The following is a 12,163-nucleotide window of genomic DNA, read 5'->3' on the forward strand; positions in this document are numbered from 1 at the left end:
ACCTCCATAACGCGTGCACAGTTAATCAAAGCCAGGTGGATTCGTTATTTTTTTCGCTTTACCTGTGTGGGTTGTTGAGTATTGCTATTTGTGGAATTTTCTTATAGTAGTGAAATAGTTAGTTTTAACTGCTATTTCTAAATTTCAGTATGTGTTGAAGCAAATTTTTGCTGAACCCTAATTATAATTATACTCATGATTATAAAATTTTATGTATAAGTTTACGGATAATGGTTCTTTTAACATACCGAACGACTTGGTAAAATTATTAATTATTAATTAATTAATTAATTTTACCCTTTATTATTATGGATAATATATATATATATATGTATGTATATATATATATATATATGTGTATATATATGTATATATATATATATATAAAAATTCACTCTACCACACACCGAACTTTTCAGAAATAGCAGCCAAAAATTTGGCTATTTCTTCAACTGCAAATAAAAGTCTCCAGACAATGCATACTCAGAAAATAACTCACATAGGTATAAGGGAAAAAACAATGAAAGATCACATCCATATACGATACCCGAGGACAGTCTGTTTCTGGATTTGTGGGTAAAACGCCACTTTTCCTTCATCAGCTCAGAGATTTCTTCTGATTTAGATTTGAAAATACTAAGAATCAAACATACCCGTCCGATATCTGTAACATCGGACAAACCATGCCAGACACCCAGTACTAGCGAATCCAAAAATAGATCTCATTCGTATTTTTGGATTCGCTACTACTGGGTGTCTGGCATGGTTTGTCCGATGTTACAGATATCGGACGGGTATGTTTGATTCTTAGTATTTTCAAATCTAAATCAGAAGAAATCTCTGAGCTGATGAAGGAAAAGTGGCGTTTTACCCACAAATCCAGAAACAGACTGTCCTCGGGTATCGTATATGGATGTGATCTTTCATTGTTTTTCCCTTATACCTATGTGAGTTATTTTCTGAGTATGCATTGTCTGGAGACTTTTATTTGCAGTTGAAGAAATAGCCAAATTTTTGGCTGCTATTTCTGAAAAGTTCGGTGTGTGGTAGAGTGAATTTTTTTACTTTACCATATTTTTATAAATATATATATATATATATATGTATATATATATATATATATGTGTATATATATGTATATATTATATATATATATATATATATATATTATATATATATATATATTATATATATATATATTATATATATATATATAACGAGGAGCGCTCTGTCGGTTACGACGACGAGGGTCCCAGCTGATACGATCAACGGAACAGCTTGACAGTGTGTGACAAGGCTGGCCCTTTGAAATACAGGTACTACTCATTTTTGCCAGCTGAGTGGACTGGCGCAACGTGCCGCTGGGAATTGAACTCACGACCTTACGATCATGACCCGAATGCCCTAACCACTAAGCCACGCACCTTCACGGACACGCGCGCATTCACACACACACACACATACACACACACACACACACACACAATTATAACATGTGTGAAATTTATACATACATGTATATATATCTGTGTGTGTGTCTGTGTGTCTTTGTATATATATTTGTTCACCCCTACCATCACCGCTTGACAACTAGTACTGGTGTCTTTACGTCCCCGTAACATAGCGGTTCGGTACAAGAGACCGATACAATAAGTACTAGGCGTAAAAAAACTCGGTCGATTTATTCGATTATAACCGTTCAGAGTGGTGCTCCAGCATGGCCGCTGCCATATGACTGAAACAAGTAAAAGAATAAAAGAATATATATATATACACACCCAGCATACTTATTTGTGTCACTGGAGTGCTGCCACCAAGGGGCTACCGCCTTTAAGGGTTGCTTAATCTTTAAAAAACAAAGTTACGGCGATTATATAAACAATTATATTTTTTTTTCTTTATTGCCCACAGGGGGCAAACAAGGACAGACAAAGAAATTAAGTCGATTACATCGACAACAGCGCGTAACTTATATTCATTTAACTGGCTCCGAAAGGATGAAAGAAAAAGTCGACGTCGGTGGAATTTGAACTCAGATCGTAACGGAAGGAGAAATAGCGTTAAGCATTTCGCCCAGCGTGCTAACAATTCTGCCACCTCGCTGTGATTGTATTATATCATATTATCTTAAACTATATTATATTATATTATATATATGCGTGTGTTTGTGTTATTAATTGGTGTAGGGGAGACAAACACAAACACTCGCATGTATATAATATAATATAATATAATATAATATAATATACAATATAACATAATATAATATAATATGAGACGGGCTTCCACGTAGTTTCTGTCTACCAGATTTCCTAATAAGATATTTGGTCGTCTCGGGGTTATAGTAGAATACACTGGGGCAAGGTGCCCTGGTTGCAAAGCAGCTTCGTAATCATACGGTCATGTTTTGAGTAATAAACTATTACGGTGTGAATTGAAGTAAACTATAAATTTATCAGATTTTATTGACAGGTAGCGAGTTAGAACAGTAGGTGGGAGTTTGTTGGCCTGTTTGGTAATATGTCTCTATCCCTGAGTTCGAATCTTTCTGTGGTCGACTTTTTTTTTTCTTCGTAACTTCGAGGTTGGTAAACATAATACCACCCAAGTAGTGGCAATCTTTCATTTAACTTCTGGACTCGGCCATTTTCATATAGTAGACATACGTAGAAAGGAGTGTCTACTAATGTTGACACGGTTTTTTCTTCCCCACCGTCCCAATCTTATCACCACCTTCCTTAGCGAAATCGGTAGGGTGAAACGAAACATAATATCAGAGCCTGCCCTCCGTCGCCACCCTGGGTGGAAGACGAGCATTTCAATTGGCTAATTTTGTTTCCTGTTGTTCATTTCCATTGTGAATCATTCAGTAAATATAATCTGTAACTTAAACCACTAACAGCGGAGATATAATGGTGTCATATAAAAGTGACGAACAGAAATTTCAAATAGCATAAAATACAAGCGTCTTGTAGATTTAGACAAACACACATTCATACAGACAGAGAAAACGAGAACAAGATAAGAGAGAAGAAATCAGTGAAACTACTCGAGTACTACTAAACAGAGGCGATGGCTGACAGTGGAAACTACGAAAGTAAGTAAATGTAAACAATAGGCAAAAACTCTGTAAAGCACCACAAGAAATGTCTTCAAATGTATATTCACATGCTTAACTTTAAATCTTATTTCGTTCCATTTCGTCATTTATCTTTCTACACTTATCAGCCCCGCTTCTTTTATTTCTTATTCTCTACCTATATTAAAAATAACAAATAATAATAATAATAATAATAATAATAATAATAATAATTATTATTATTATTATTATTATTAATTATTATTATTATTATATATTATTATTATTATAATTATTATTATTATTTATTATTATTATTATTATTATTATATAGAAAAGAATTATTATTATTATTATAATTATTATTATTATAATTATTATATAGAAAAGAATTATTATTATTATTATTATTATTATTATTATTGTCATTTACTTTTAATCTGCATGTTCGATGCAATCACTTGCCGGGGCACACCCATTATTATTATTATTATTATTATTATTATTATTATTATCACTATTATCATTATCATTATTATTGTTGTTGTTGTTGTTTTGTCATATGTACTTTGTTTTATCTTATCATTGTACATTGTTTTATCTTGGTATAAAAGATGGACTACAGCAAATATTCTGCTCAATACCACAGATTTGCTTGTCAGTTGTTTGACCTTAACCAGTTGAGCATGTCCCTTAGTGGCTGACGATATGTGCATCTCTGATCACGAGCAGAAGTAGTGGGGAGCATCATAGCCGTGTGTTGAGAGGGATTCTTTGGGGTTTGAATAATTCACCTCCGGAAACATGGGTGTTTCGTTCAACATCCTTAAACAACCCTTATTCAGGGACCTTTTGAGCGGGATGGGTTACTCGACCAGAAGAAAATTCTAACTGGGCCCCATCTGCAAGGTCATGTGTTGTTTATCTTGATATGAGATCACCATGTCGCAACATATAGCTGTGATGCATGTACCTGGTGTACATCATGTCTACCTGGTGTACCAGACAGGTAGACATGATGGGTATACTGGGCGGCTTCGTATATTTTCTACCCCAGTATCACTTTGATGGCATGTACTGCTTTCTCACTCAATAATAATAATAATAATAATAGTAATAATAATAATAATAATAATAATAATTGATCAATCACGCATACACTCGAATGTCTAGACAATCATATATACATTTTAATACCCATAGGACTACACATGCACCCTAATGTTCACACAACTACGGTATTTCCTCTGTCTTTACGTTCTGAGTTGAAATCCTGCCGAGGTCGACTTTGCCTTTTATCCTTCGCGGTCGATAAAATAAGTACCAGTTGCATACTGGGGTCGATCTAATCGACTGGCCCCTCCCCCCAAAATTTAGGGCCTTGTGCCTAGAGTAGAAAAGAATATTCATAATCCAGGGAAACGAACCCAGATTTACCCATCAGAAGAATTACAACGGGATTTCTCACCCTATTTGATCATTGAAGTTTTTTATTATTTGATGTTGTTGTGGTTCTTTTTGACTTTTGCTCTGATAATTTTGAGTGACATAAGCGTCACATGCCGACCTCTTCCTTGTTTTCAACTTCGAAATTTGATGTGTTATGTCTATTCTGTTACTTGTTTCAATCACTGGACTGCTGCTATGCTTGAACACCCTCTGGAATGGTTTGTCCGAACAAATCTACCCCAGTTCTTTATCTACACCGGTACTTGTTCAATTGGTGTTCTTCGTCGAACTGCAGGCGACGATAACCAAACAACACCGGTTGTCCAGCGATGTGACGACAAACATCCACACACATACACACACACACACAGACACACACACACACACATACACATATACCTGTATACAAACACACACACGTATATACATATAAATGTATACAAACACACACACATATACATATACATGTATACAAACACAGACAGACACATATACATATATACAAACACACGCACATATACATATATACATGTATACAAACATACACACACATACATACACATACATGCGTATCAGGGGTGTATACACAGGTGTGGTAGGTGCGCTAGGTGTCCGCTGCACAGCCACCGAAAATGGCAAATTCATTACAAATATTAACCATACTCATTAATTTAATTATTTTAATGGAAAACTTCCGTTATAGCCCTGCTTGAAATTTGGTGGCATTGGGTGTATAACAACCACTATGCGCCACTGATCTGTAACTTCATGTATGCTTCCACAGATTCCTTCTACGAAATCCAAATCTAATTCTACTCACAACACTTTAATTGGTTTGGACTTACAGTCGCAGATACTAACCCGAGATGCCATACAATGGGGCTGAACCAGAAACAATATGCTTTCGAAACGAATTTATAACCCACACAACCATGCCTGCACCTTATATAAAATTACGTTCTATTATAATAAGATTTTATAGTTAGCTCGAAGCATTGTACATGGAATATAATGTTGAAAGATGTAAAAGGCCAAACAATACAAATAGATTTTAAGATGAGGTAACGTAAACTAAAAGTGTATCCACTATTTTGGGACATACAAGAATCTTCTTCAGGGTTAAAAAGGAACTGTCCTTGGTTAGATGTTTGTTATCAGAGATAAACTAATTCTGATTATATTTGAATATTCAAGCGTTTAAAATTCAAATATAATCATAGAATTATTTTATCTCCGACAAGAAACATCTAATCAAGGGCAGTTATTTTTTAACCCTGAAGAAGAGACTTGTATGTCCCAAAATATTGGATACACATAAGACCAAAGATTACCAGCTAACTTATCTTTAGGAGGCAAGTTTTGTCTAGTGAATGTTTAAAAAAAAGATGGGTGAATGTAGCAAGGATGGCACGTATGAATGACGAAGCCACCTTGACTATGATTCTATGAACCGTAAAAATTAATACAGAGAGTTGCTTATTTGCAAAAAAAAAAAAAAAAGAAATATAACATGTGACTTCATTGACCGAGGTTACCGTGGTCTTTTCCGTAGGCTTTTCTTTCCACGGGTAAACCTCACCTGTCCTCCCCTTTACACTTCATATTGACATTTCTGTGATTACGATCCCTATTGATCAACTTTTTTTTTTCCTCTCCCCTTTTCTTTTTTTTCCTCTCCCCTTTTCTTTTTTTTTTCCTCTCCCCCCCTTTTTTAAAATCCTCCCCTTTTTTTGTCCTCTTTATTTCCTTTCACGATCCCTTTTGATCGAAAACCAACCCCCCTTTTTTTTTACCCCCAAAAGAAAAGCTCTACCTTGTAATTTGTTCTGTCTGTGTGCAGCCCTGTGTGGCTAATAAAGAAACATATTTTCATTGTTTGGCGTTTTACATTTTTCAACATTATGTTCTATTAATTTTTGCTTTTTTTTTTGTTATCGTTCACTATTTAAGTTTTTATTGTTTTTTTTACAGAAATTTTATTTATTCACTCTGCTGATGGCGAAGATTGGAGCAAGTATTTGCAAGAAATGTTACTTACGGAGTATAAAATTTCATCTGACAACACTCAGTATAAAGACATTTGCGATACTCATTTCAACAATTATTTAATCAAAGTACTCATTTTCACGCCATTAATGGAAGAGGAGGACAAAGTTAGTGCCACTCTGAAAAATGACACTTTAAGCTTATATGTCTTACTTCATTGCTCCGTTGATATAGAGCAGTCTGTATGCCAATATAAAAAAATGAACATAGTGTACACTAAAGAGATAGACCAAGTAGAGACGACTGTTCGAAATGTTCTTGAGAATATTATCGAGCTACACGAATCCTACTTCGATCATTACGAAGAAATTGATGAAAAGAAACTTCCATTCCGTTTTTTCCCGAATACCTTTTATCCTGTAAGTATAGAATAATAGTGAAGACTTTTGACCCAGCGGTTAGGGTATTGCTTTCCACATCGGTTTAGCGTGATTTCGATTCTCACTCACATTTTTTTGTTGTTTTTACAGAAATTTTATTTATCTACTCTGCTGTTGCCTCCCAGTTATAAGATTGTTTGCTCCTTCTCAAGCCATGCCTGGCTCATAAGGTTTCCTTGGCGTATAGGTTCCCCACCTGGACACCTTCTGCCGGAGCCGCGTGGAACTTAGGTGTTTCGCTCATAAACACACTCATCGCACAGTCTGAGATTCGAACCCGCGATCCCTCGACCGCGAGTCCGCTGCTCTAACCACTAGGCCATGTGCCTCCACAATTATAAGATTACATCTGATAAAAACTGAATATAGAAAATTCGTGAAATTCGTTTCGACGATTACTAAATTAAAGTACCCAGGTTCATGCCATTAATGGTACGCTGTATTTTTGAGCAAAACAACTTCAATTATTTCGACATTTGCCATGCGACATCACGTGCGCCAGTAAAAAGCAACATCAATGTGATGGAGGTGGGGGTCGGGGTCAGGGTGGGGGTAGGGGTGGCGATGAGCTAATGTGCTGCATAACAAAAGAAACACGATTGTCGTGTAGTTGTGGAGAGGAAACACAGACAAATACACGCACACACACACACACACATATGCACACGCACAGAGACATATATATATATACATACACACATATATGTATGTGTATATGTATATATATATATACACACACACATAGATGTAAGGGCGCAAGTGTAGGTGCGCAGATGCAGGCGTGGCTGTGTGGTAAGCTTCCTTTCTAACCTCACGGTTTCGGGTTCAGTCCCACTGCGTGGGCAAGTGTCTGTTATAATAGCCCCGAGCCGAGGCTATAAGACGCCCGTCGTATATATGTGTGTGTGTGGGTGTATACATTTGTATGTCTGTGTTTGTCCCCCCCCCCCCGCCAACATCCCTTGTCAACCGATGTTGGTGTGTTTACGTCCCCGTAAGCTAGCGGTTCGGCAAAAGAGACTCACAAAGAATAAGTCCTGGGTTCGATTTGTCCGACAAAAGGCGGTGCTCCAGCATGGCTGCAGTCAAATGACTGAAACAAATACAACAATGTACACACACACGCACACACATACGCACACACACACGCACACACACACAACGGGTTTCTTTCAGTTTTCGTCTACGAAATCCACTCACAAGACATTGGTCGACTCGGGCTCGGGGCTATAATACAAGACACTTGTGCAGTGTGCCGCGAAGTGGAACCGAACCTGAAACCAGGTGGTTGCAAGGCGATTTTCTTAACCACACAGCCATGCATGTACCTTATATGGCCATACCTTAACTTCATTAGCATTAATGCATGTAATATATAAAGAACATTTCTGAATCAATTATAATGAGTTATAGTAAATTATAATGAATTTCAAACAAATACGCCAACAATAAGAAATTTATAATTGTTTTATTACAAACTAGCAGAATTACCCGGCGATGCTCGGGGCTGAATTGCTTGAAAGTACTGTTAATGATTGCACTGAATTATGATGATTATTCAGACAAATATTGATATAAGTTTACGGCGAATGAATGTATTTGTAAGTGTATAGAAAGCCGTGTAAAGGGGTTCCTACCCCCTCGTAGAATGGTGTAAGAATTGAATGTGAGGTTGCCTTGAAAAGAGCCATGTTGTTGTTCTCATAATTGTAAGAATTTGATAGTCATGGAAGGCGGTGTCAAACGTTCGCAGGTGAATAGGGTCTCTTCGTTTTCCACGAACGGCAGCGGATGTGCTGTTGCAAAACTTCATGCTGTGTTAAAAGAGAATGGATGCCCTATGTAGGCAAGAGGGGAATGAAGCATGGGTGAGTAAATATGGGTAATTTATAAAATATAGAACGATAGCATCTACTCACCATATGTCAGACCGGCAAGACTGTAGTGGTGCTGATTAGATGAATCACAACACAGTGGTGGAGATGTTTTCATTGATGGGCGTTATGATTAAATTTGTTGTTGTATAAAATGATCTGTTGCTTAGTTTCCAAAGTGTATGTTGCGATCGTGTTGTCGCTTATGTAAACTTTAACAGTGAGAGTGTAAATGTAGGGGGTAGATGTGTCATGTACGTTGGATATAGAAGATGAGGCTGGTGGTTTGATGATGAATGGATAGAAATAGAGGTGAGCGAAGGACAGGTGTTGGTTAAGTGTGAATTAATGTCATGAAACGCCTAGAAATGTAAATGCCATCATAAAAGAGAGTCGTATGTAAGTGAAATACTAACGTGTTCGAAAATGATGAAACGTAGTAATCCTATAAAACCTCCTTGTACACAATGTTTGTTGTTTTTCGTTGTGGAACGAATGCGAAAGCATCACTGTTGCTGCCGACGCGCGAGCAGGCAACATAAAGCTGACCATGAGAGAAACATGGCTCTCCAAAATGTATTCCCGCCACAGACAGTGTTTGACCCTGCGCTTTGTTAATTGACATTGTGAAACATGGCCTTACTGGGAACTGGGACCTCCGAAATATGAAAGATAGGTTTGCTCCTGATGGGAAAAGATGCATCCTAGGTATGAGCACAACGTTGCCTCGACCGCACCCTGTGATAATGGTGGCCTCAATCAGATTGGGAGATAAGGACCTAACGATCAAACGTGTGCCATTGCATTGTTTTGGGGGAAACAAATTTCTAATGAGCATTATAGGGGCACCAACTTTAAGTCTGAGAATGCGTGGTGGTAGTCCGGTGGGCTCAAAGGAATTGAGTACCTCTATTGGATAGTTGATGACGTCCTCTGGGTCAGGAGTTGTACCGATAGACTTATATACATAGACATCCCCAGGAATGAGTTTTAGCATTTCATCATTAATATGGTGAACAGTTTTATTCCTCGGTGCCAGAATAGCCCTTTGGCCAATCCAATCCATATTCTGATATTAGCTTGTAGATCTGGGAACACTGCATCTCTGAGATCAGAAGGCGTTTTAACAATGGTACAAATGGAATCGATGGCAATATTACCATTTTCATCCCCTGGTATTTTGCCTTCGCCAAGTGCAAGGAGGGTGTGAGAAAATGCTGCTGATGTGATATCAAGTCGCATATGAGCACGCATATTGGTGTGAAGTTTGAGTCTTCACCAGTGGCCACAATGTAGATGACTTAAGACACGCACTTACTGCATCAGCTCTCGTCCCTTTGGGAATAACGGGAAGTGTTTGTCGGAAGTCCCCTGAAAGAAGAAGTGTTATGCCTCCCATGGGAGCTGAAGAGTGTTTGATGTCTCTGAGAGATCTATCTAGTGCCTCAAGAGCACCTCTGTGGGCCACCGTGCATTCATCCCAAACGATAAGCTTGCATCGTCTGAAGACTTCTGCCTGATCGGAGCTGTTACTGATGTTGCAAGTTGGTGTCTCAGTTTTCGCTAAGTCAAGCGGGAGCTTGAAAGTGGAGTGAGCTGTCCTGCCGCCTGGCAACAAAGTAGCCACAATTCCAGATGATGCCACAGCTAGGTCAATGCCTTGTGTTCGCCTAATCTCAGCCAATATTAATTTGTTGACAAAAGTTTTCCCAGTGCCCCCAGGAGCGTGCAGGGAAAAAATCCCCCCAGCTTGGGTCCGGACTGAATTAACAACGGAGTTGTAAGCGAACTTCTGTTCTAGAAGGAGCTTTGGCTCATTGTCGGCTATATACTCGGCAAGCTCGTCAACATTAAAACATGTCTCACGCAGCAAATGTGAAGACAGAGTGTTTGTGCTTTCCGGTTTGTTGAAGGTAGGCCATAGACCGGCAAGGCACTACCGCCCATATCAAGTACAGTATCTTCGAACGTAGTTTGTTACCACACAGCCACACCTTCTCCTATGTATGTGTGTGTGTTTGTGTGTGTGTGTGTGCGTATGTGTGTATGGGTAGATATATTATGCATGTATATATGTGTATATATATGTGTGTACATATTACATGTACATCTATATATATATACATCTACACATAAAATACAAAATACAAAGTTATATCTTGATATCGCTAGTAATAACAATACTCAAAATATATAACAGAATGGAATTGTAGGCCCGTCTCTGGCAATTTCGATCAAGTGGATCTTGTCCTCCCTCTTGTATAGAAGTGTACGGCTGCAGCGAAATTCATTTTTGGACTTTCTTCTATCGAAGGAATTTTAACAAAAATGCTTCCGTAAAGACGGTGAAAATATTGTCAATTTCCCCAAACAGGGACACAATTCAATTTTTAAACAATAACCAAAGCCCCTTCTCCGAAAGGGGGAGGGTTACGGTTTACAATTATTTAACAAATGCAACACAACAACGTTTCCCTGACGAGGAACAAACAAACGTGATTACAATAGTCAAACAGTAATAATAATAACAAACCTTTTTAATTTATCCCCATTTATGTGAAACCACTTATTCAAGTTCAAGTCATTGATGCAATTTTATACGAATTGCTAATACACACACACACACACACACACATAATAAGGGTGAAAAATTGAATATTAATTTGATTAATATGAATTGAAAACCAGTGGTGTAGCATATAAGACCATAGCGGATCTTCCTCTAGCAAAAAGGATGACCAGTTTTAATGGCTCATCCCTGTTATATAATACTTTCACTTTAATAGTTTCACCCTTGCAAAGAGAAAGTAGGAGAAAGTGTGGTGGTAATAGCAGGAGTAAACCACTTGAAATGAGAGGCAAATCGTAAAATATTGAGTTTTCTCGAATTTTTGCTTAATTGGGGGTCAAATTGAAAAAACTTTACATGCCGTGACCCAATCGAATCTACTTGGAAAAATCATAGGTAAATTCCAATTGAAGAAATTCTATATTGTAGAATTGTATTAAAAAGAAACATGGGAACAGGCAGAGAAAATCTGCCTTTTATCATAAGAGATATGTGTGTATTTGGAGCGAGAGCATTGCTTGCGTACTTGATGATGATGATGAGGAGGAGGAGAAGGAGGAGAATGATGATGATGGATTATGATAATTCACTGTTACATTAGCTGTTTCATATTTCATCTATTGACAGGGTCAAAACACACTTTTTATTGGATTCAACGAGCAAAAAGACACCACGTATTCGATAAAAATCTCGGAATGTCCAGACAGTATCCCAGTATTCCAGTGTGCGGAAAATATTGGGAGTTGTACCCTTCCACGTAAGTTAT

General features: G+C 37.6%; 1 protein-coding gene across 3 annotated transcripts in view; it reads left to right on the top strand.

Moving 5' to 3' along the window:
* Positions 1 to 2,866: 2,866 nt before the first annotated feature.
* LOC115230293 overlaps positions 2,867 to 12,163 on the top strand; it is a 22,416-nt gene continuing 13,119 nt past the window's right edge. Inside the window, exons 1-3 of one of the 3 annotated variants that reach the window (XM_036499595.1) lie at positions 2,867 to 3,097; positions 6,500 to 6,933; positions 12,025 to 12,154. In XM_036499595.1, coding sequence (XP_036355488.1) covers positions 3,073 to 3,097; positions 6,500 to 6,933; positions 12,025 to 12,154 — 589 coding nt within the window. In that variant the 5' untranslated portion in view covers positions 2,867 to 3,072. The remainder of the gene's footprint in view (positions 3,098 to 6,499; positions 6,934 to 12,024; positions 12,155 to 12,163) is intronic. The other 2 variants (XM_029800495.2, XM_029800494.2) reach the window with 2 other exon arrangements.

The sequence above is a fragment of the Octopus sinensis genome, unplaced genomic scaffold (genome assembly GCF_006345805.1).
Source record: "Octopus sinensis unplaced genomic scaffold, ASM634580v1 Contig15209, whole genome shotgun sequence".
Classification (NCBI taxonomy): domain Eukaryota; kingdom Metazoa; phylum Mollusca; class Cephalopoda; order Octopoda; family Octopodidae; genus Octopus; species Octopus sinensis.